The sequence below is a fragment of the Drosophila sechellia genome, chromosome 2L (assembly GCF_004382195.2).
Source record: "Drosophila sechellia strain sech25 chromosome 2L, ASM438219v1, whole genome shotgun sequence".
In the NCBI taxonomy this organism is placed as follows: domain Eukaryota; kingdom Metazoa; phylum Arthropoda; class Insecta; order Diptera; family Drosophilidae; genus Drosophila; species Drosophila sechellia.
Window position 1 is genome coordinate 167,593 of NC_045949.1, and position 21,803 is coordinate 189,395.

General features: G+C 40.9%; 3 protein-coding genes across 10 annotated transcripts; 1 reads left to right on the forward strand and 2 right to left on the reverse strand.

The window, feature by feature from the left end:
- The first annotated feature begins 151 nt into the window (after nucleotides 1-151).
- LOC6617200 (S-adenosylmethionine synthase) lies at nucleotides 152-6,812 on the forward strand. 5 transcript variants are annotated; one of them, XM_032721012.1, is made up of 7 exons: nucleotides 152-231; nucleotides 984-1,205; nucleotides 2,761-2,838; nucleotides 3,097-3,219; nucleotides 3,347-3,459; nucleotides 5,073-5,752; nucleotides 5,818-6,812. In XM_032721012.1, the coding sequence occupies exons 2-7, from the start codon at nucleotides 1,082-1,084 to the stop codon at nucleotides 5,924-5,926; spliced, it is 1,227 nt and encodes a 408-aa protein (XP_032576903.1). In that variant the 5' UTR covers nucleotides 152-231; nucleotides 984-1,081; the 3' UTR covers nucleotides 5,927-6,812. The 5 variants fall into 5 exon arrangements, with proteins under 5 accessions (XP_032576903.1, XP_032576850.1, XP_032576949.1 ...); XM_032720959.1 differs by lacking the exon at nucleotides 152-231 and adding an exon at nucleotides 356-494; XM_032721058.1 differs by lacking the exons at nucleotides 152-231; nucleotides 5,818-6,812 and adding exons at nucleotides 513-619; nucleotides 4,287-4,399 and having other exon boundaries at nucleotides 5,073-5,218.
- A 1,720-nt stretch (nucleotides 6,813-8,532) lies between these two features.
- Nucleotides 8,533-12,150, reverse strand: LOC6617201 (ATP-binding cassette sub-family G member 1). 3 transcript variants are annotated; one of them, XM_032720629.1, is made up of 11 exons: nucleotides 12,029-12,149; nucleotides 11,939-11,975; nucleotides 11,352-11,604; nucleotides 10,954-11,077; nucleotides 10,811-10,898; nucleotides 10,657-10,758; nucleotides 10,457-10,602; nucleotides 9,887-10,400; nucleotides 9,662-9,830; nucleotides 9,346-9,602; nucleotides 8,857-9,285 (listed from the first exon to the last, which is right to left on the reverse strand). In XM_032720629.1, the coding sequence occupies exons 3-11, from the start codon at nucleotides 11,554-11,556 to the stop codon at nucleotides 8,857-8,859; spliced, it is 2,034 nt and encodes a 677-aa protein (XP_032576520.1). In that variant the 5' UTR covers nucleotides 11,557-11,604; nucleotides 11,939-11,975; nucleotides 12,029-12,149. The 3 variants fall into 3 exon arrangements, with proteins under 3 accessions (XP_002041528.1, XP_032576520.1, XP_032576615.1); XM_002041492.2 differs by having other exon boundaries at nucleotides 8,533-9,285; nucleotides 11,939-12,148; XM_032720724.1 differs by having other exon boundaries at nucleotides 9,075-9,301; nucleotides 11,939-12,150.
- A 2,576-nt stretch (nucleotides 12,151-14,726) lies between these two features.
- LOC6617202 (ATP-binding cassette sub-family G member 1) lies at nucleotides 14,727-21,275 on the reverse strand. Of its 2 annotated transcripts, XM_032720552.1 has the most exons (8): nucleotides 20,832-21,275; nucleotides 18,088-18,205; nucleotides 17,040-17,229; nucleotides 16,028-16,861; nucleotides 15,797-15,965; nucleotides 15,635-15,735; nucleotides 15,026-15,574; nucleotides 14,727-14,944 (listed from the first exon to the last, which is right to left on the reverse strand). In XM_032720552.1, exons 1-7 carry the CDS (start codon nucleotides 21,013-21,015, stop codon nucleotides 15,074-15,076), a joined length of 2,097 nt encoding a protein of 698 aa, XP_032576443.1. In that variant the 5' UTR covers nucleotides 21,016-21,275; the 3' UTR covers nucleotides 14,727-14,944; nucleotides 15,026-15,073. The 2 variants fall into 2 exon arrangements, with proteins under 2 accessions (XP_032576443.1, XP_032576390.1); XM_032720499.1 differs by having other exon boundaries at nucleotides 14,727-15,574.
- Nucleotides 21,276-21,803: the final 528 nt, after the last annotated feature.

Here is a 21,803-nt window from a genome sequence, read left to right on the forward strand (position 1 = left end):
GCAATGCTAAACAGATTTTAAAAATTAGGTATATAGGTGGCTGCCGTGGTAGCACATAGTTTAGTTCTGATAAGCTCTTATTTCTTGCCGACTCATCTTCTCAAATGCTGTCTACAAAAATTTATAAATATTATTCGTCTGTAAAAGTCACCCGCAGTTGAACGCAGGTTGAGCAGGAAGCTAGTCGAGACAATAATCCATATCTTGTCTGATCCTTTGTTCAAAACCACAGTGAGTATAAAATATAGGATCTGGATCTATATTCATTGCAGTTCACTCCGGAGCGGGGTGGCAACGCTGGGCGACGGAACAGCTGTTTAAAAACCAAAAACGTGGAGATACTGAAGAAGTAAAATCATTTGAGAGTACCGAGAACGCTAGGAAAGTTTCCCCAAAGAGCGCCCAAATAAGTCCCAAAATAAAAATCGAGTCAGCCGAAGAGAACCGCCTCCTCCGTTTGCGACGATAAGCAAAAGCCCGCTCTCTCGTTGGAGGTATAAATTCTGAATGGCATTAAAAAGTTGCGCTCTTTTTCTTCAGAACCGTCGCTAAGATAGGACGTGTATTGGCTGCGCCGCTGATTTGGTTGCCGTCGCTGAACCAGTAAAACTCAGAATCAGTGTGTATAATTTGTTGAACTAATAGCTAGAACGTCGAACACGCATTTGAAACAGCTAGCAGCACCGAGCCCTCGCCTAGCGACTAGTTTAGCTTTGAACCCGCGCAACGTGCGTCTCGTGTATGTAGCGACGATTGTGGCAAACGCGCAGCATAAAAACATAAAAGAAGGGCGATTATATAAAAAAAAAAACTATAACGAAAAGTGTGCGAATACCGGAAAATCCCAACAGCCTCGAGGCGGCCTATAGCTTAGATTCGCGAATGCGAAAATAGATGTGTTTTGCAAGAGTTCGAAAAATCAATTTCGTTAAGCGTTTTTTAGCAACCGCTGATGTGGCCTCTCTTTCTCTCTGTTCCCACAGCTCCACCAACAATTTAGCCGACCGGAACTCGGGTTATAGCACTGCTCTCCCATTGCCCCTACAAACTTCAAGCTACATATTACAAACTACCCATCAACATGCCGCAAAAGACAAACGGACACAGCGCCAACGGATGCAATGGCAGCAATGGCAACTCATATGACATGGAAGACGGAGCTACATTCCTGTTCACTTCCGAGTCCGTTGGCGAGGGTCATCCAGGTGAGTGCTTCATTGCATCTGCGGCGCCTCCTATTGCATCATACCGTTAGTGTCAGTGTAAAAAAAGAAACAGTCTCAAATGCCCCTTCGGCGGGCGTAGTGAGAGATGTTGCCTGACAGTGCTCATAACCTGACCAAACTTTTTCTCTAGCGTCTGAGGCCCTCCTGTCTGAAGTCCCTTTCCCTGTATACCCAGTTCCACACCTCCACCGTCTACACACTACTGCTTACCGCCTGAACTCTAACAAAATGGCGACGAAATGCTGCCCAGCATACCTTTGTTGATTTCTACCCAATTTGCACGACTTGTATAGAGGCTGAGAATGGGAAGAAGAGCTAGTGCAAAACGTGCCTCTGTTGCATCGCCCGGTGACAAAGCCGGAAAGCTGGGACCACGGAGAACAGCTGGCTTCTCTTGAAATCCCCGCACAACGGCGGGCTAAACCTTGTGCTTGGATGGGCAGACGCAATTAATAGACTGGTTCTTTATCGTTTGCGGCTCTCACATATGTATGTATGTATAGAGAGACTACGTCATGCGCACCATGTGCTTGTGGCTCATGGGAGATGCGAAATTGAAGTATTCTCTACGTTGTTCTACGTTGTCCACGCACTTGTTCATTTAATCGCAGATGGCGATTAAAACAGCGGCCAACATAAACATACCTTACATTTTTCTAGACCGCTGTCAAAGCTTATTTTTTTCACCGAAATTGCCAACCACGTGTTTTGCTCGAGCTCGATCTTTTCGCCCCTGCCAGAGTTTGTTTATATCAGCAGTGGCGACCAGTATAGTAATGTGTTTGACAACAGCTGTTGATAAGCCGAGCGACCTTTTATACTACGCATTGATTACTTTTACTATTCTATACTATTTTATTTTATAATGCTAATTAAGTCGGCTTGGCAAGCTAGCCCTAGACAATAGTGATGATAAGCGCCGAGTGTCATTCAGAAGAATACACCCCAAATGGTTGACATCAATATCACCTGTCTTCTTGTAATAAATGAGTGACGGACTTGTTAGAATAGATAATTACTCTAGCCGAAAATTAGAAACCTTTTTACCCAGTAGCTACTTTAAACCCTTAACCTTACTAGTTTCCTTGCAATCATTTTCCCAGCTGAAATCGATACGATGCGCCATTTCTGTGAGTCAACAGTTTTGGTAATTTATGTTGCTATTGCTGACGCATGTTCGAGTTCAATAACGCCCTTACTACGAAAAGCAGACGAATGTTGACGGTCTCCAATTACGCGCCAAGTTTTGAGGCAAGCGTGAGCAACGCGACTGGTATCAGATGAATCCGACTCCCAGGATTTCATGGACGATTCGGCTTCAAATGTCATCGTTTTGTGTTTTGGGAATTTATTGGTCTGGGTATTGAATTTCGCTGGCAATAGCATACAGATTAAATGAAACCGCATGGCCTAGCAAATTTTGATCCGTCGCAATGAATAACATGTTGGCACGTTCCTCCTTCCACTCCCCGACAACAATGCTTTTCCCTGCTTCTTCGCCCACCTCTGGCTTACCTCTTGCTTAATTTTGTAGACAAAATGTGCGACCAAATCAGCGACGCTATCTTGGATGCCCATCTGAAGCAGGACCCGAACGCGAAGGTGGCCTGTGGTAAGTGTTTTGAAACCTGGAGTACATGACTGCACTCACCCGAAATCAGATTTGTGTTAAATTCGGCCAATGAAGTCAAAGAAACATACTTAAACAATCTCAATCATTGAATTAATCAAGAATCAAAGTGAGTGCCATGCTTTCTGAAGTTGTCTTATTCGATAGCCAACATAAATAAACAAGGTCAATCCAGCTGCAAATCTGTTTTTGGATTATCTGAAAAAGTTCTTTTAACAAATTCCATAATATTTAATACAGAAACCGTCGCCAAGACGGGCATGATTCTGCTCTGCGGCGAGATCACTTCAAAGGCTGTGGTCGACTACCAGAAGGTTGTTCGTGAGACAGTGCAGCACATTGGCTATGATGACTCCTCCAAGGGTAAGTGTCTATTAAGGACATAAACAATTTGTGGGCGGGTATTACAATTCCTTCCCTACATCGGTCTTACGTACACTACTGTCAACGCAATATTAAATAACAATAAAATCAAATAAAAATCAAAAAGGTTTCGATTGGAAGACACTTAACCTGCTAGTAGCCATCGAGCAACAGTCGCCCAACATTGCCAACGGCGTTCATATCAACCGCGAAGAAGAAGACGTCGGCGCTGGTGACCAGGTACAGCAAAGCTTTCCGTTCTTCTACTACCGCCTAGCACTAAGTGATGCGGAGTGTGTGCGTTCGTTCGTTTCGTTTCATTTGTTAAGTGTTTCCTTTAATTCGTAACTTTCCCACATTAACTTGTCTAGCTCACAGGCCAACGAGATTTTCGCCTTTGTCATTAAATACAGATGAGCAATAGGAATACTATTACTATTAATATTTTTCTTGAGCCCCAAAAAAAAAAAAATGTTCGTACGCTGACTCTCAAAATTGACTTGTTTCACACAGCTACGAACCATTTGGTCGAAGACAACTTAACAATTTCACCTCAAGCAAATAGATAACGACTGCAATACATAACATATCACACATTTGGAATACACTTCGGGCGTTCTCTAACCACATAAATTGCATTCTACCAAATCCATCGAAAGATTTATGTAACCATTAAAATCCGCTATTTACCGTTTTATGGAAGCAAGAGAAGTCTTGCATGCGGCTTGTCTGACCTATGGAAGAAGGCTTAAAGTTTTCCCATAGTTTGGTATATAGGAAAAACACCAAACATAAGCTTATTTCAAGACAGTGCTTTTGAAGATTATAGAAAATACATTTTTTTGTAAACCGTTCTTATATATATAATTTTAATCTAAAATAATAGGGTGTTTAAAATCATATTATGAACATTACTTACAGACATTTTCCTGTGTATGTGCACCATTGCTGCGCTTCTCTCTTTTATCTTTCTTTTCGTTTCATATAAAACAAATCTCGATACAATCCAATACCAAACTTTAAACGATATTGTGCACTTCGCAATCGCGCTTCGAAATTCACAAAAGGTTTCGATTTCAAAACGTGCAATGTGCTGTTGGCATTGGACCAACAATCGCCTGAGATCGCTGCGGGAGTGCATGTCAACCGTGCCGAGGAAGAGATCGGTGCCGGAGATCAGGTGTGAATTAGAAGCAGTAAAGAAGAAGCAGTCTCGGCAGGCCGGGATCGAAGGCCCTTTCCGAAGAGCAACGCATCTTTTTAATTTTTATTGATAGCAATTTAGTTGCGACTAAGATATTCATGGTGGTAGGGCGTTTATAAGCTCTTTGGAAGGGGTGTTGTCACCACTTCTATAATTTCTGTTTATCGTTTCCTTTATATATTTTCGTAACTAATTAAAGTAGTGTATGACGACTTTATCGCTATTTAATTTTAAATTCATTGTTTGCCACTATATCATATTATCGGTGCAATATTGCTCCAACCGACTTACAAACCATTTTATCGTCTTTTTTGTTAATAGAAGCTGCCAAATCCATATCATTTAACTTTTGACCTTTTAGTCAATACCACAATTAGATATAGCAGACACAAAACCAAGGCACACTACTGCATTTACATACATCACTAACCTAATTATGCAAACAACTTTTTGACTGCTAAATAGCATCAAATTTTTCTTCATACCCGAATTTATCAAAGTCTTTCCCATGCTTGATTCACCCTTTCCTAACCCAAATGTGTTTTATTTATCTAACGCTACTGATTCTTTTTGGCTTTGTTTACTTTTAATAAGTGATTGATTAATTAGTGATAAAGATTATTGATAATGCGAAATAAACTTTTTGCAGGGTATCATGTTTGGATATGCCACCGACGAAACCGAGGAATGTATGCCCCTAACCGTCGTTTTGGCTCACAAATTAAACGAAAAGATTGCTGACCTGCGTCGCTCAGATGTCTTCTGGTGGGCTCGCCCCGATTCCAAAACACAAGTCACCTGCGAGTACCTCTTCAATCAGGGATCAGCAGTTCCCAAGCGTGTCCACACTATTGTAGTGTCCATGCAGCATTCTGAAAAGATATCGTTAGAAACCCTGCGCTCGGAAGTAATGGAGAAAGTTGTTAAAGTGGTCATTCCCGCCAAATACATTGATGCCAACACCATTGTCCACATCAATCCCTGTGGACTCTTTGTTATCGGTGGACCAATGGGTGACGCTGGGCTTACAGGAAGAAAAATCATAGTAGACACTTACGGAGGCTGGGGCGCCCATGGCGGCGGTGCATTCTCTGGCAAGGACTTCACCAAGGTTGACAGATCAGCAGCATACGCAGCACGCTGGGTGGCCAAATCACTGGTTAAGGCCGGTCTCTGCAAGCGCTGCCTTGTCCAAGTGTCCTATGCAATTGGTCTTGCTGAGCCTCTCTCCATAACTGTGTTCGACTACGGAACTTCCCACAAGTCACAAAAAGAACTTCTGGATATCATCCGTCGAAACTTTGACCTCAGGCCCGGAAAGATTGTCAAGTAAGTGTCAAACCCTAGATGCTAAAAAAATATTTCATTACAATTGTCTATATGTTTGTGTTCAGGGACCTAAACCTGCGCCAGCCGATATACCAGCGAACAAGCACTTATGGACACTTCGGTCGCGCGGGCTTCTCATGGGAGGAGGCCAAGCCTCTGGAGACTGATAACTGACTAGACGCTGAAGCGTTGCAACCGCAGTCACCATATGCTAAAAGGTCGAAGCTATCCTTATATTCATCAGCGTCAAAATTAACAGATACCCAAGCACCAACGTAATTTTTAGTGTCGTTTTTAAAGCCTAAAGTCAGAGGAAAAGGCGGCATAAGCTTGCCAACTCTTATGTGCTTTCTTCTCTAACTGATTCTGTGCTCTTCGCTATATAATTTAAACCATTCTTATGTGTGTAGTCTTCTCACACAACTAGTTTTAGCCGCATATATACCTAATAGAGAGCTCCAAAACAATTGATGAGCTTTAGTTATGCATATACATAGTATAGTGTCGGTCAGTTCAGTAAAAATTAAAAGCCGTAGTTAGTACCTCCTTTAATTATCATGCAACTTTATTATGTTGGTGTCTATGGAAATTGTATAAAACAGTTAAATCAGTTGCCTAGAAATTATGCAACATTCTCATGTCCCCATTGTAAACTTATTTTTGTCTCTTTTAACATTTCTATTTGTTGTATGCGTTGTATATGTTTAACCTAAAGTTTTAAACAACTCGATTGTATGTACATTACACTCTGTCTTTGTATTTTCTGTAACCAACCATAAGATAATGTATTTTCCTTTACAAAAATATATTGAAGATAAAGATGAAAAGTTTAATTTTACCGGTATGCGCAGAAAGAATACTTTAATCGTACAAACAACAGAATTTGCGATGTCTTTACAACCAAATAAAGTCATCATAGCCCTGGTTTTTCACAACAAACATAATGAGACAGCGTCCATAAAATATTTTAATATTACAAATATTTGTGTACAAGAAACCTAATTTTCTTTAAAAGAAATCCCTTCTTCATATGAACATTGCAATAAATTTCATGACAGTTTATTTTGAGTTATTGTATTGTTTCGCTTACTATATGGGGTATTTGAAACAATATTATTATTTGTTTTTCTGAAATTCGGTAATTTATAGGAATGTGTAAACGTTTTAGTAATTCGAAATTTGAATTTAACAGTCTTATCATCCAAACGCCAAGAAGCAGGGAATGCAATCGATATATCGATATGTCACAATTAACAGTTATTAGCGCAGCCATTGTGATTGTCTCTTCAACGGCTTGCGTATTGGTTTTTACGCAAAGCTAAGATATGTAAATTCACAAATCTGACGGAGTTTCCAGCTCCCGGACTTACTGCGGTTAACTTAATAGTAGACATCGTCTTAATAGTGTCCCAAGTGTTATTCCCAGCGGTCTTGCAAAAACAACAGGAGCAAGGTGCGCTATTTAACCAACCTAAATGATCTGCATGTCAAGGATTTGTACGCGATCGCAGGCAAGAACGGCTGGTAAAGATTCCGGTGTTTAAATTAATTTCTATGATTGCTTTTAGTATGACGCCTTATAAGCTGTACCAACAGCGCGGAATGCTGCTTTCGCTAAAAGGTAAATGATTGAAAATGCTCGTTTCTTTAAATGTATTTATATGCATACATATGTTTGTGTGAATGTGAGCTTATATATGTACCAAGTCACAAATATTGGTGTTCAAAATTTTGATTGCTAAAGGTTACGATCTTCATATCATTTGAAGGTATGCGTGTTGGCTTCAGAATATAGTTATGATTACATAAAAACTGTAAATGTACATAAATGACACACACATGTAGGTCTTAAGTCGCGCAAGTACAGTTTCAGGATACAGTTATAATGACATACACATGTATGTAAACGCCATGTAAGTAAACATGTAAACGAACATACGTTAAAAGTTATTGTATCCCGGACACATCTTATTTTGTAATTTCCACAATTTTTTTTTTCGGTTTTTATTGTGACGCCACATATCACAATTGATAGAACTACCAAATAATTAGAATATTTTGAAGTGAATCAAGGGCACAGTACTTTGTCGTTCTCACTTAAAATTAGTGAAAGGCATATAGAGTTTGGTAACGAACGCGGGCAGATTTTTAAACTCAATCTTAAATTCTGATCTTGGGCAAGACTAGACAACTATTATGCACTTTGAAGCAAATCCTACATCTATATATTTTTATACCGATTACTCGTACAGTAAAAGGGTATACCAGATTCGTTGCAAAGTATGTAACAAGCAGAAAGAAGCGTTTCCGACTATATAAAGTATATATATTCTTGATTAGGATCAATAGCAGAGTCCATCTAGACATGTCCGTATGACCGTCGAGATCTCAGGAACTATAAAAGCTAGAAGGTTGAGATCTCGCATACAGATTCTAGAGATAAAGACGTAGAGCAGGTTTGTTGACCTATATAACCATGCCCACTCTAACGCCCACAAACCACCCAAAACTGCCACGACCACATTTTTTAAAAATGTTTGGATAAAACATTTCGTGTAAATTTCTCCACACTTTGAACAATTTTTAATTTTTTTCACATATTATTCTTCAATATCTATCTATCTATCTAAAAATGATGAAATTTCGTGTTCGCATTCACACTAGCTGAGTAACGGGTATCTGATAGTCGGGGACTATAGCATTCCCTCTTGTTTATATTTAATATTTCATGATATTCATGTAAACTTACGCCATCGCATAAAAAAGTCAACCCATCTGAATTCTCTGGTTTCTTATAAACTGTTTTTAATTTCTTAAAAATGCAGTTAAAATTATTAGATACATATTTGGTGAAAACAATTCAATGCTTAATAATTTCTTCGTATTGTTTCTTCTGCCGTGTTAACAATATAGAATTATAGTAATTTATTGTTCCCTTAATTATATTTGTATTCTTGATCATAAACTTTTAATCATAATCCAATATCACTTTGATAGTTTATTAATATTATTTAAGCCCACATATAATATGGGATGTTAAGAATGCCCCCTGAAATACCGCTTAAAATAATTTTTCTAGCACCGAGGTCAAACCGTCCATAATGTTAGTAATTGTACGAAGTAAAGTTAAAATATTTCGTTAAAAACTGTATGACATATGCAAAAATGGGGTTGACCACGGATTGTTTCAGTCGCAGTCTAATCATAAAGTATGCTGCTACAGTGAACAGCAAATAAAAGCTCATCAAGCAAGATAGAGACCACAAATAGTGCATGTTTTCGAATCCTAAAAAGGACAACAAAACTTTCGACTTTTTAAATGAGCAAAAGATTTCCGTGTCTTCGCAAATTGTGTCGGCGCGTCCGTAGTCGTACAAGGATGCGACTAGGCCTTCCATACTATGACGAAGGTAGCTAAGATGCATCAGGAACCTCATAAGAGGGGATATGTATGTTCCTCCTCCATACCCAATGCCGTAAATGGAAAGCAGGATCAGCGGCACGGCGAGTACTGGCCCAATGAACATTGCATTCTAAAGTATACGTGAACTAAACAGAATATATTAAAAATAAATGTGCGCCAAATCGCTTACCACTAAGCTCAGTCTACAGGAGATCAACAAGCCAAAACTGTCGGAAGTTAAGGCCGTTACGAAAGCTATTGTAAATAGCATGGCAAAGCGGAACCATTCAAGTGGTTGGCTGGACATTAAGTACACAATGGACAGATAAATAACGGCCAAAATAAACATAGATGGTAGCTTTGAGGAAACCATTGCTGCGTAGTAGGAGCTCAGACGGTACCACTGGTTGTTGTACTCCCTTTTTAACAGATTGATTTCCGTAGGAACTTAAATGTAGGTATTTATTATTAAGAATTACTGCTTGAGGTTAAAATATAGTACTTACAATATAAGAGCACAGGCATCATAGGAAGGTAGAGGTATGCTATCACAATGGTGAACATGAAACCGAAGTTAAAAAGCGCTTTGGAAGCCGAGGTTCCCATACCAAAGTAGAGCGAACCCACCAGTAAAGCAAGAACGATGTTCATATAGAACTTAAGCTTGATGTACGACTACGGAAAAAATTAAATTACATTGCCATTCTACGTCATTCTCTAAGAGCACTCACCTTATCCCTCCACATTTGGATTAGCATACGCACAAGCAAGAGCTTGTACTGTAGCCACCAGCTACATTTGGATTGCAAAAGTTTTGGGCTAATCTCTTCCTCAAACTGATCCCTTTCGTAAAACGACGATGCCCCCGATGTGGTGTCGGTTTTAGTGGGTGTTGTTTTACCTTCCTCTGCTGGAGGACTCCATCGCGCAACTTTGCCGTTGCCCATGGCTTCTACCATTGACTCGTGATAGGACCCGCCATACTCAAGGCAAGCAACTTCGATGATGAAGTCAGCCGGGTTGTAGGTTATTGGACAACAAAGCCCAAAGTTCTTTAAGTAAGGTACAATGTTGGACCCCTTTCCTTGGTAGACGCACTGGCCTTCGGCTAGAACGTACACTGCATCGAGCATCTCGAAGATCTTGGCAGATGGCGTATGGATGGAGCAGATCACAGTGCGTCCCCCGGAGGCCAAAACTTTGAGTAGGGCAATGCATTGTGAACTCGATAAGTCGTCAAGACCACTGTTGAGTTGGTGGTAACAATAGTTCTTGGTTTTCAATATTTTCCTTATACTCACGTTGTAGGTTCATCTAGAAAGATGACAGGTGGGTTGTTGACCAGCTCAAGGGCAATGCATAAACGCTTTCGCTCACCACCAGATAGCTTTTTAGCCATGGTGTTCAGGGTGTCTTTTAGGCGCAACATTCCCAAAATTTCGTCAATCTACTCAGATGATAAGATAAATACACGACGAAGTGCATTTAAAATCAATCTTACCACTTCTAGCTTTTGTTTTAAATTTAGTTCTTTTCCCAACTTCAAGTTTGCCGCCAAAAGCATAATTTCAAGTACTGAAAACTGTGAGTCCAGCACATCAGTCTATGAATTAAATCAATATTTAGGGGAACGCAATTCAGTAATCCACTTCTACCTGCATTATATATCGAGACATTTTGCGAAAGACTCGCATATCTCGCGGACTGTTGTTGACCAAAATCTCACCGGATTCGCACACGGCGCTATCGGTAATTATTGAAGGATTATTATAAGGGGGTCGTATGTGTTATATCTTACCCAAAGCCCGCCAGCAGGTTTAGCAGTGTGGTTTTACCAGCGCCTGAAGGCCCTATTATCGCAGTAAGTTCGTGAGAGTGAAACATTCCATTGACTCTCCGTAAAATCGTCTTTGTTTTTGAAGCTGTGGGGTGTGATGACCAAAGTAAAAAAGAATAATTCTAATGTTTCATTGTAAGGCAAGATATCGGCATTAAATTATTGTCGTTAATGTGGAATTAGACGTAAATTGCTATTTAATATGTGCATGTTCAGCATTAGAAATCAAGCGAGCTGTGGAAGCAGCAATTACTTCGAAAATGTGCAATTACCATTCTTAATAACCCATTATCAATCACGAATATATTCATTATCAATTACTCAACCGTAATAGACATAAGCTGATTTGATACACTCACCATTGGTTTGGTCGGGAACCACATAACATAGTTCCGAAAACTGCAAATTTACCGCTGGCCAGGATGGCAAATACTTGAGGCCGAGGACTTTTTGAAAGTCCTCCGATTGATCGGGCTCCAGGCTATCGGTGTTAATGTCGCTGCTATATTGAAGGGAGCTGATTTGGGAGGTTATGCTGCCTTTTAAGCTGCTGGCAGTTTCCATTTTAATATTCCTAGAGTTTGTTGTTGATTTGAATCGATGTCATTGCTCCTAGAGAAGGAAAATTGTGATTTTTTGATAAGAAATTCAATAATTTCACTTCGCATTAAAATCGCTTATAAGAATTGATTCTGTTTACAGTTCACATAATGCTTTGCTTTTGAAGATAACCTTTTAAGGTGCGCGTTCGTAATACTGGAATCCTCGCTTTAAAGCGCAGTTTTATTTGCACTAGAAATTAATTGGTTAACAGTACAAGAGAAGGCAGTACGTTTTTTGGCTTAAACCAGTTTGACAAACTCATCATCATCGCATGTTTCGTTTGCTTGCTACCTCCATTCAAGTTAATTAAAAGCGGTAATTTGCATTTCTAAAAATTACTTACGCGTATCTGGAACCACGGAAAGCGCCCTCCCTTTGTTCTGGAAACAAATTCCGAACTGACCGAAGAACTTTTTAAATTAATTTCATTTACCCTACGAAGTGCGCGATCGTAGTCTCTGAGCAAAGCCCGAAAACAAACTCAGATTTTCAATTGATGGAAAGCAGTACACAGTACATGCACGACTGACAGCCTGCTCGAGTTCTGAGCGAATGACTAGTTGTTTGACTTCGACGACGGTCCAGAGATCTGACGGTCCGGGTATATGGGTATATTCCCAGTCAGGGGATGGGGGAAGAGCAAGTGGCATGGCGAGCTGCTGAGTAAAGGCAATACAAACCGAAACTGGGCAGTCGATTTGCAATTATTCCGATGCAGCTTCAACAATACTGAACTTTCTGTAAAATTCGTGCGTTATCAACGAGTGGGCGAACCCATAGCGGAAGTTTGGATCGGCACTAGATTTAAGGCGGTCGGGCGGATAGTGCGGATGCGCAATCTTTACGTTATTATTCACTCTTTATCTTTTTTTTATTCTGACTGATTGCGGGTCTCATGTTTTGGCAACCGAACCGCTTTATCTGTTGAAAGCATTCAGCGTCAGTCTATGAATACAAATTTAATTGTGAGTCGGTCTGACCATTGGCCCCACTTCTTGATACCGTTTAAATCAGTTTCGGTTAGCGTCTTCCGAATGTCGTATTATGCTGCGCATAGCAACACGTTTTTTCTAGCTTTTCTAGGGTATACGATATGCGACTCGCCGGCAAACAATTTGTCTCATTTTGGACGGAGCTGTGTGAGTAATGGTGCATATAAAATGTACAGAAGCAAGAATATTGAACTGTGATACATGCATCAAGAACCATCCAACGAATTAATTTCACATACATGTACATAAACGATTGGGTTATGTAAATAAATCCTTATGTTTCAAAATAATACACAACTTGTCCACCAAAGGTCTCTGATAACAACTGATTTGGCTGACCCAGAAATCGATTCAATAATTGTCTTTGCTTGTGTCGCCCAGAAGAGGGGTAAATAGTAGTCAAAAACTTCTCTCGTGCTTGTGTGCAGTGCTGCAAACACTATCGCAGTTGTTTTCGACTTCGGGTTCAACGAACGCGTTAGATACAGACGGCGTACACTACTATTTGCAGCTGCGTAAATGCACCACTCACTGACTCTGACGCTGGCGCTGCAGCGGGTGTATCGGTGGAGCGATAGGGGGCACTTACTCCACTTTCTTTTTGTAGTTGCTGCTGTCGCTGGCTTTTTCACTCTTTCTCATGGCGGCAGCCACGCCACAGCAGCGAAGAAGCGTCGTCTTGTTGCACCGACGTCCGAATATGTACTAAAAGCGAGTGCAGGAAAACTACTGCGGCAGTGACTGCTGCTGCAAATGCTAGATGCACAGAGGCGAAGTGTAGTGCCCGGGCCGAATTCTTCTGCCCTTCAGAAATCTATAGGCTGACTTCAGCTATAAAAGATCAAAAACTTGTTTTGCAGCTTATTAAATCCGATTCGAAGGATATGGCCAGTCTATTTATACCGATTCCACTCACTCACCATTTACACAAAAAAAAAAAAAAGGTAGAGAAGGCTTTAGCTTCAGTCAAGCCCTTACCTTAATTTAAGTAGCTTAACATTTTGAGTAGGATTTTCAATTAGGATTTTGATAAGGATCAAACTATTATGTGTAGCATTCCTTTAAAATAAAACACGTAATATATACTGCCTCTTCGGTTAAAATTGAATACCAAACCCCATTTTTTTGAATGAAATTGAAAATTCTTTCGCTTAAAGCAGGCAAATTATAGTGAGGTGGCTATCCTGAGGGGGTCCCCATAAATTCGAATAATTTAGGGCATGTCATTTACAAAATTTTAAACTCGTAGCAATAGCATGAACATAACAGCGTGAAAATAGAAGTGGGCGAAAAGTTCTTACAGCTCCAGCAACTTTTGGTTAAGTTCTAAAGAATGTTTAAATTAAAAAAATTTTAAGTTTCCTTAGCATAGTAAGTGCACAAATTTTTTAATATCCACATTTTCTCAGAAAACGGTGAATATAATAACACATAAAGTAATAATTTGGAATGTGCTTAGTCCAACATTTTCTTATGATTTCATATCTGGGATCCCACTTCGAAATTTAAAGCTAAATATATATGCAAATGCTTGATAGCGAATATTTGACGCCCCAGAAAAACGTTATCGTCCATTGCAAGCGATTCGAATTTAAACGGCCGACTCGCACAACCTAATTACGTTTTCCGGCAGATGGCGCTCCAAGAGATGGGATGTGCTTAGTCCAATATTTTCTTATGATTTCATATCTGGGATCCCACTTCGAAATTTAAAGCTAAATATATGTGTATGTAAGCAAATGCTTGATAGCGAATATTTGACGCCCCAGAAAAACGTTATCGTCCATTGCAAGCGATTCGAATTTAAACGGCCGACTCGCACGACCTTATTACACTATCCGGCAGATGGCGCTCCAAGAGCTTTTAAATCGATAATTCCGTTGATCACAAAAAATAATGGGAATCATAATCTCAAATTGTCTAATTTTATCTTATTAGATAGACATCTTTATTTCCTCCAAGAATGCATAATTTGTACAGTATATATATTCAAAAATATTTATTGTAAACCTGTAATAAGAAAATATTACAAAAAAATTACAAAGGGGCTTAAGGTACATTGAATAAAAATTTGCTTATATATTAATATATATAGACACAAAATATGTTCGTTTTTAATTTAAAGTTATTCAAAAATCATTCGGTTAATACACCTGGAAATGTATTCAATTATTTTTATTTAGAAAAATTGTTTCATGTTCAATAACTTATTTCATTATACGATTCACTTATATCAAAGATGTGCTAACTGTGGTTTGAATAGGTTTTACTACATCTGCGGCTGGAATCTAGTTGATTTAAGATAAGAAACCTCCATGCGTTTGTATCACTTAATATAAGACTTTCGCCACTAAAAACTAGACAAAAAGAAATTTTTTAAAGATTAATGATTAAGAACAGAACCCAAGATGCTTTTTTGAAAACTATATAGTACGTACATAGAAAGCTATTAAAGCCAAAACAACATATATAATTATATAATATGCTTATCGCACAGTCTTCAGCTTCCAGCGCAAAAACAGGTATGCCGAGATGCGCAGCACCACGAAGATCACAATTAGGGCCACAATGTCGAGAGTAAAGTTAGCGTTAACCATGTCCAGTTCCTCCAGCGTGGTAATAGGTGATTTAAAATGGCAGTAAGTCTGGAAGCACCTAAGTTTCTCACGTCCGTAACCGTAGGTGGCCAGAGCTGTACCCTCGAATCCATATCGTATGTACGACAAATATGTGATCCACCTTAAGTATACTGGTATAGCGTCAAAGGAGACGAAGAAGCCGGAGAACAGAAGGAAGGGCACGGACATTACCGGGGCCAGGAAGACACCGTTCTGGACATTCATTGCAGCGCCTACCACCAGACCCACGGACTGAGCAACGAAAGAGATGAGAAGGCAGGCCGACAAGAACATGGAAAAGCGGAATAGCTCCCAAGGTTGTGAAGTGAAGTAATAGACAATTGACACGTAGATAACGCAGAAAATAGCCTAAAAGAAACAGTTATTTTGTATTAGTTACAGTCGCTCTAACTAAAAGCTGAAACTTACTTGAAACGGTAGATCAGCAACTGATATTGCCAAATAGTATGACTTTAGCGAGTACCAGCGATTAAAGTTTTCTTTCAACAAAACGGGCATCTCAAGCGGGACTAGAACACACAAAATAATATATTAACTACAGAGAAAGGAATATCAAACTGGTTTCCTTACATGATAGGATCGTAATGGTCATAGATGTATACATGAGGAAAAGCATGTTAAAGAACAGGAATCCCAGGTTGCTCAAAACTTTTGCTCCATCATTGCCAATGTCATAGTAGAGGGCCCCAATCAGGAATCCAACCAACAGATGGGCAAATAAACGCAGATACATAAGAGTCTATAATAAGGAAACGCAATTTTTACTAAAATCATGAAAAGCACCATTATAAGCTTTCTTACCCAATCCCGGTAACTGAAGAGTAGAGTTCGCTTAAGAACCACCCAGAACTGGTGGAACTGCGAAGTTGGATATCGCTCGGGTGATGTGATCTCCTCCGTGAGCAAGGCAGTAGTGCAGTTTACGGACTTCTCCACATCGATCATGGCATCTCCCTTTTCATTGGTAGTGACCAAGGCAGAGCTAACGTTGCCCTCCTTCACAATGTCATTGACCATGCCGTTGAGCAAGCCGTTGTTCAGGGTCAAGTTGTCCTCGTACTTGCGACCGCTGACACTTGAGGCGTCGTTCTTATCGAGAATGGCCTTCAGGTTTTGCACCTTTACCAAATCGTTGCGAGCCTTGAGCCCGGCATAGTCCGCTGATGAACGAACGTCCCGCTTGCCGTTGTCAATAGCATCGACCAGTTTGCGCGTGTGGTCTCCGTGCTCCCCGCAGGACACCTCAATCACGTAGCTTGCCGGATTGTGGTAACTGGGGCACTCGAGGTTTAGCGTAGACAGGAAGGGCACCAGTTGCTTTGTACTGCCTTGGTAAACGCACTGTCCATCTGCGAGAGTGTACAGCTGGTCGAACATCTCGAAGAGGCGAGCGGACGGTTGATGGATGGTACATATAACGGTGCGTCCGCCAGCAGCTAGCATTTTTAGCAGATGAATGCACTGAAAACAGGTAGAGCTGTCCAGGCCGGACGTGGGTTCGTCAAAGAACATTATGGGAGGATTGCTGACCAGTTCAAGGGCAATCGAGAGCCGCTTTTTCTGACCGCCGGACAAATTTCGAGTCATCGTATATCGGTGCTCGCTCAGGCTGAGAGTAAGCAAAATGTCATCGATCTGGGAGACGGGCGAATTATTGGAAGGTTTAAGTTAAAACTGATTTAATCACACCCAAAGACTGCCTAAGTCGAATAAAATTGGTTTAAAATAACTTGCCATCTTTCTGGAGCTACTTATGATTATTCTTTACAGTTATCAAACTCTTTCTCTCAGGCTATTTATTTTTTCAACTTACCATGGAATGCTTCTCGGGTTTCGAAAACTTCTTGCTGAGCTTCAGATTCGTTGCCACAGTCATTGCTTCCTGGACGGTAAGGTTTCCGTGAAGCTGATTGTCCTGCATTATGTAGGCAGAAAGCTTTCGAAATGCGCTTAGGTTGCGCTCGGCACCGTTCATCGTAACGCTGCCTTCGATGCTCGAAGTTCTGCAAATGCAATAGATCAGAAATTTGGTAATTTGGCTTTTAGAACCGAGGGCTATTGTAAAGATGAGTATCATCTAAATTACATTCCTGTACCATAGTCTAAAAAGGCTTTAACTTTTTTTTTTTTGTTCGTCTAATAAACCTGTTATCACTGGGCAAGCCAATTTCAAGTAATCTAGCGTGTATTTTTATTGTGCATATCTACGTTTGTTTGTATGCGGACCTTTATTTGATATACTAAGTATACATGTGCACGCGATCGGGCAACTTAAGTCCGAAGTCCAGCAAAGTAGTAGCTGATTCTCCCTCAAATATTCAAACCTATAAAACTTGGCGACATTGCTAAATGTATGTGAGGAAATAGCACAGTGAGCAGTCGATTACACACATGTACATTTGTATCTATGTATCATAGATTTCCTGCTCGTATCGATTCAGGGTGATCGTTTGACCACTCCTGGTAACCAAATTTAATGTAGGAAAGGGTAATAAACCGGTTTATGATTATTATGCAATAGAGCAAAATTTAAGGTTTACAATAAATAAATAAAGATTGAGCTGAAGAAGGAAAGTCTTTGCGCTTAGAATAAGTACATATGTATGTATGTATCCCACATAAAATACAGAAATACGAAGAACAGAACGCAAGGCGAGAAAAGGTCGGCTGTTTAAGCACCAAAAGCGGCAGAATGGTTATCAAGTCGCAATTATTTCTGATGATAATACAGGGCTGAATATAAACATTTCCGAACTCGTTTCGCCGTATTCTCGTGCGCTGGCGCAAGGTCAGATACGTTCAGTGTCGGAATCAGCAGCTACTTGACGTGAATGCAAATAATCAGGCCCTGCGAAACCTACTTGTAGCCAGACAAAATGTTGAGCAGCGTACTCTTGCCAGCACCCGATGGTCCCATTATGGCGGTGAGCTCTCCAGACCGGAGGCGTCCACTGACGCCCTTTAGAATGGTCTTGGCATCTGTAATAAAAGACACGAAATTAGTGTTTGGGCCAATTTCTTGTTGGGACTAAAAATAGTTCGCGTTTTGATATGTGTTACGTCAATACCTAAGTGTCGCCGCAGCTATCAAGAAAGACATTGCATTGGATTTTGGACGAGCAAGTGTAGAGCCGATAAATAAACAAAATCTACAAAGTCTGACAATCGAAAGACATAGCACGGTCATTGGCCCCATCACGTTTTTCTTCCTCCACCTCCACCGCGATTCTTATTCATTCAGCCAAATATGGTATGACTTATGCTATTATCGACGAAATTCCAACAGTTGTCAAACAACCGCATCCATTACTCAAATTTTATTAAACATCCGCCAACAACGGACAACTAATAAACAAAGCGGGTGAAAATCGTGAAAAGTCAATGGTACTTTAGTAACGCTTGTTTAAAAATAGGTTGCCTTATTTTGGTGTATATTCGCAGATGCTGCTTAATGGAACTGTTCAGATGCGGAAGTGCCTTTAGAGTTTAAACCAATAGTTTTGTACAGCAAGCCATCTGCTCTACGGAAAATGCTAATATACCCGTTTTCATGGCGGCACACGCGTAGTTGTCGGCTCTCAATCTTATTAAAAGATGTATTAACTATTAAATCTTAATCAGGTAGCAAAATACTAGCCTCGATTCTTGCTGTGGTTTGCACGACACAAGAGCTATGACTGCTTATAGTTTCTGTAAAGTGACTATTACGAAATAATTCATTTTATGTTTGTCATAACTCCGATCAGTAAAGTACCGTGAACCGCTCGCTCAGAAGTGAAACTCAAATTTATTAGGCTCATGCAGGGACTATAAATGTTTTAATCGGCGACTTACTTAATGTTAATACGTAGACTTTAAAAGCTGGCAGTGAACCCCAGCTGCCAGGCAGCGACTAGCAAGTCGTAGTCGTAATAACTAGGTACGCAACGTCTCTCATTGAACCTACTTGCTTGCAATTGATGTAATAGCACCAAAAGTGGGGCCACGCTTGAAAAACTATAGTCCAACGCAAAGGCCAACTCGTAGCTTTTATGTTTATGACCGGATTGGACAACAAGTGCAACCATTCAGGTCTCCCAAGAAAATATTGCGCTAAACTTGCCTCAAGGGCACAGAAAGTCGCTTTCAGAATTTATCTATCTCTGTTTTACTATAGCATCCGAAAACGTTAGCAGGCACTTACTTTATTATTCGTGTTTACTTTAAAGTGGCATAGTTAGCCAAAATCAGCGCAATTTCCATCGGTTGCCTCACAGCCAATTCCATCTTATATTGTATACATTATTTTGGCACATAACTTTGCACGTCTCAGAAGGCGGCGTGCCATCTGCAAATCTTTCGGCCAGGTAAGGCACGCTCACAGGGCAGTGTAAATACATCTATGTATATTCGCTTATTCTGAACGACTTAATTGAGTCGGATGGCCGACCTTTGAGCTGTGCAAAGTTCAGGCTGCTGCCTTCTCCAATTAGTTTGCACTTGGCTGGCCTTAAGCTTAAAAACAGGCTTTGACAGACCCCCAATCTTAGACGGGATACACGGACTATGTCCGCCGCGAGCCCAGCAATCCAATTCGACAACGAGGGGAGTGGGTTTCCTGAATGAGCTTTTATTAATATAAGAATAAAGCAGTTGTGCACGTTCGCATACCAAACTACTGGAATATTATCGCTCGGCCATCATTATTTATTCTGAACGGCCCCACCGGGGCTCTGCATATTACCACAAATGTGTTTTCACCACCAAACCCCACTAAAGCTAGATATGCGGCAGTGACTAATCCCAAATCGCTCTGCTAACACAGAAAGCACACACCGCCGCCATTAGTTTTGACATCCACGACTATAACGTACCCGTTACTCAATTTCAATATCCTTTCTTTTTTTTGGCTGCTCAGGGGCGCTCACGAGTAAAGGGTATAAAAACAATACCTCTCACTCTGGCACGTCATCACAAATTGTTTTCCATAACAGAAGTAGATCCAAAAAAAACCCCGTTGTGCTCCACCCATGCTCCAAAGTAGATACACTGATACGTGAGAGAAGTGTGAGTACATGGCACCTCGCCTTTTTGATGCTATGGCATCGAACCAACTTGTTGACTGTCCCAATAGCGAAAATCGCTTGTGGGGCAGTAACTCCGGGGCTACTGGATGATGATTTTGATGTATTTAGCAGTGCTTATCGCGGTGAAACCTAGTGAACTTTGGCCAGAGCCGCCCTTGTGAAACTGGGAAATAAATCCGACGAAGCGACGACGGGTTACATATCTACTCAGCCACAACACGAAGTTCTCAGTTGCTAACAGTATGAGAGTGCTGATACTGCGTTACAGCTGCTAAAAGAACAAAGAAACCAGAAACCAAAATAATGCGAAGCGCAGCTAAAGCAAACAAGTAAAACCCGCTAAAGCCAGGGAAGTGCGTAATAGCGACAGAGTACTCCGGAGAACTAGCTCAATAACACATGTGCGGAGCACTACTAGCCAGGACCGGAAACAAAAGCTCTAGGGTGGAGCAGGCGCGGGAAGTTCAAGATCCCGCCCTCGTGCGGCCGAGGAGTGCAAGGGGATATAGAGAGAGGTACTAGACAGTGGAAGTACTTACTGCTCCGGTTCCCCTCCTTGACGCGGTACGTCAGGTTGTGAAAGGCCAGGTCCACCGCTGGTCGCTTTGGCAGGTGCTGGAGCGTCTTTGGCTGGGCGGGCACTATTTGAGCCTTCAACTGACCCGCTCCGGCTGTGCCCAGTCTGTTGTCGTTCAACAGATTTGCATTATCGTTCTTAGTCATCTTGTCAATCAATCAACCAGGGGTTAAAAAGCAAAATGCAACCACTGTGTTGTGTGTGTATTCTTTGTAAACTTTAGCACTGACAGCAATACTGCAGCCCCTGCTGCCCTTCGTTCCCGTTTGGTTTTTCGTTCGCGTTCTCGATTCGATTCCACCACCGTCTGGTCCGGTGAGAGAAATTTTCCACCCGTCTGCTCGAAACGGAACTGCCGCTTCTCAAATATTAGGACTTGACTCGCTCGCGCCGCGATCGCAACTGAAATAAGCAATTGCGGCAGTGGAACAAAGGCAGAAATTTAGGCAACCGCTGGCAGAGAGTGCCAACGCATACTCTCGCAGCCCCAATGCTTTACGTCTGTGGTTAGAGTAGGACGACAATAGAGGCACTACTTCTGGTGGGGATTCTAGTGCGATTAAGAGACAATGCGGGTTGGCTCTCTCTCAAAAGCCAGCGCATTTTTCTACTATGTCTTGAATGAATTTGGGAAAAGCTTATAATCTGTGACTATTCCTCGATCGGATTTGGCGGACCCATGTATCTCGAAATAAAATACCATTTATTAATTTCGAACTGGCCTTCAGGAAAGTCTTTGACTCTCAGTCTTGTACTTTGATTAGTCTATCAGTCTATCAGCCTTTTATAGTAGTTAGTCCTGAAAGCTAAGGTTCTGGCCATTGGTTTATTCAATCTAAGTTAAAAGTTCACGGCCTCGCTCATGACTTATGAGTTATTGGAGGGGCTTATCAATGGGTGTCAATCTAGAGCTGATAGGAGTCTCCTATGCGCC

What these genes read in the sequence shown, in the direction of transcription:
- LOC6617200 (XM_032721012.1), top strand. Translation starts at nt 1,082, where the DNA reads ATGCCGCAAAAGACAAACGGACACAGCGCCAACGGATGCAATGGCAGC. An exon ending in GAACGCGAAGGTGGCCTGTG is followed by an intron (nt 2,839 to 3,096) that starts GTAAGTGTTTTG and finishes TATTTAATACAG; the next exon opens with AAACCGTCGCCAAGACGGGC. An exon ending in ACGTCGGCGCTGGTGACCAG is followed by an intron (nt 3,460 to 5,072) that starts GTACAGCAAAGC and finishes AACTTTTTGCAG; the next exon opens with GGTATCATGTTTGGATATGC.
- LOC6617202 (XM_032720552.1), bottom strand. Translation starts at nt 21,015, where the DNA reads ATGACTAAGAACGATAATGCAAATCTGTTGAACGACAACAGACTGGGC. An exon ending in CAAGGAGGGGAACCGGAGCA is followed by an intron (nt 18,206 to 20,831) that starts GTAAGTACTTCC and finishes CTTTTATTACAG; the next exon opens with ATGCCAAGACCATTCTAAAG. An exon ending in AACATTTTGTCTGGCTACAA is followed by an intron (nt 17,230 to 18,087) that starts GTAGGTTTCGCA and finishes TTGCATTTGCAG; the next exon opens with AACTTCGAGCATCGAAGGCA.
- LOC6617201 (XM_002041492.2), bottom strand. Translation starts at nt 11,556, where the DNA reads ATGGAAACTGCCAGCAGCTTAAAAGGCAGCATAACCTCCCAAATCAGC. An exon ending in GGTTCCCGACCAAACCAATG is followed by an intron (nt 11,078 to 11,351) that starts GTGAGTGTATCA and finishes CACACCCCACAG; the next exon opens with CTTCAAAAACAAAGACGATT. An exon ending in TCCAAATGTGGAGGGATAAG is followed by an intron (nt 9,831 to 9,886) that starts GTGAGTGCTCTT and finishes TTTTTTCCGTAG; the next exon opens with TCGTACATCAAGCTTAAGTT.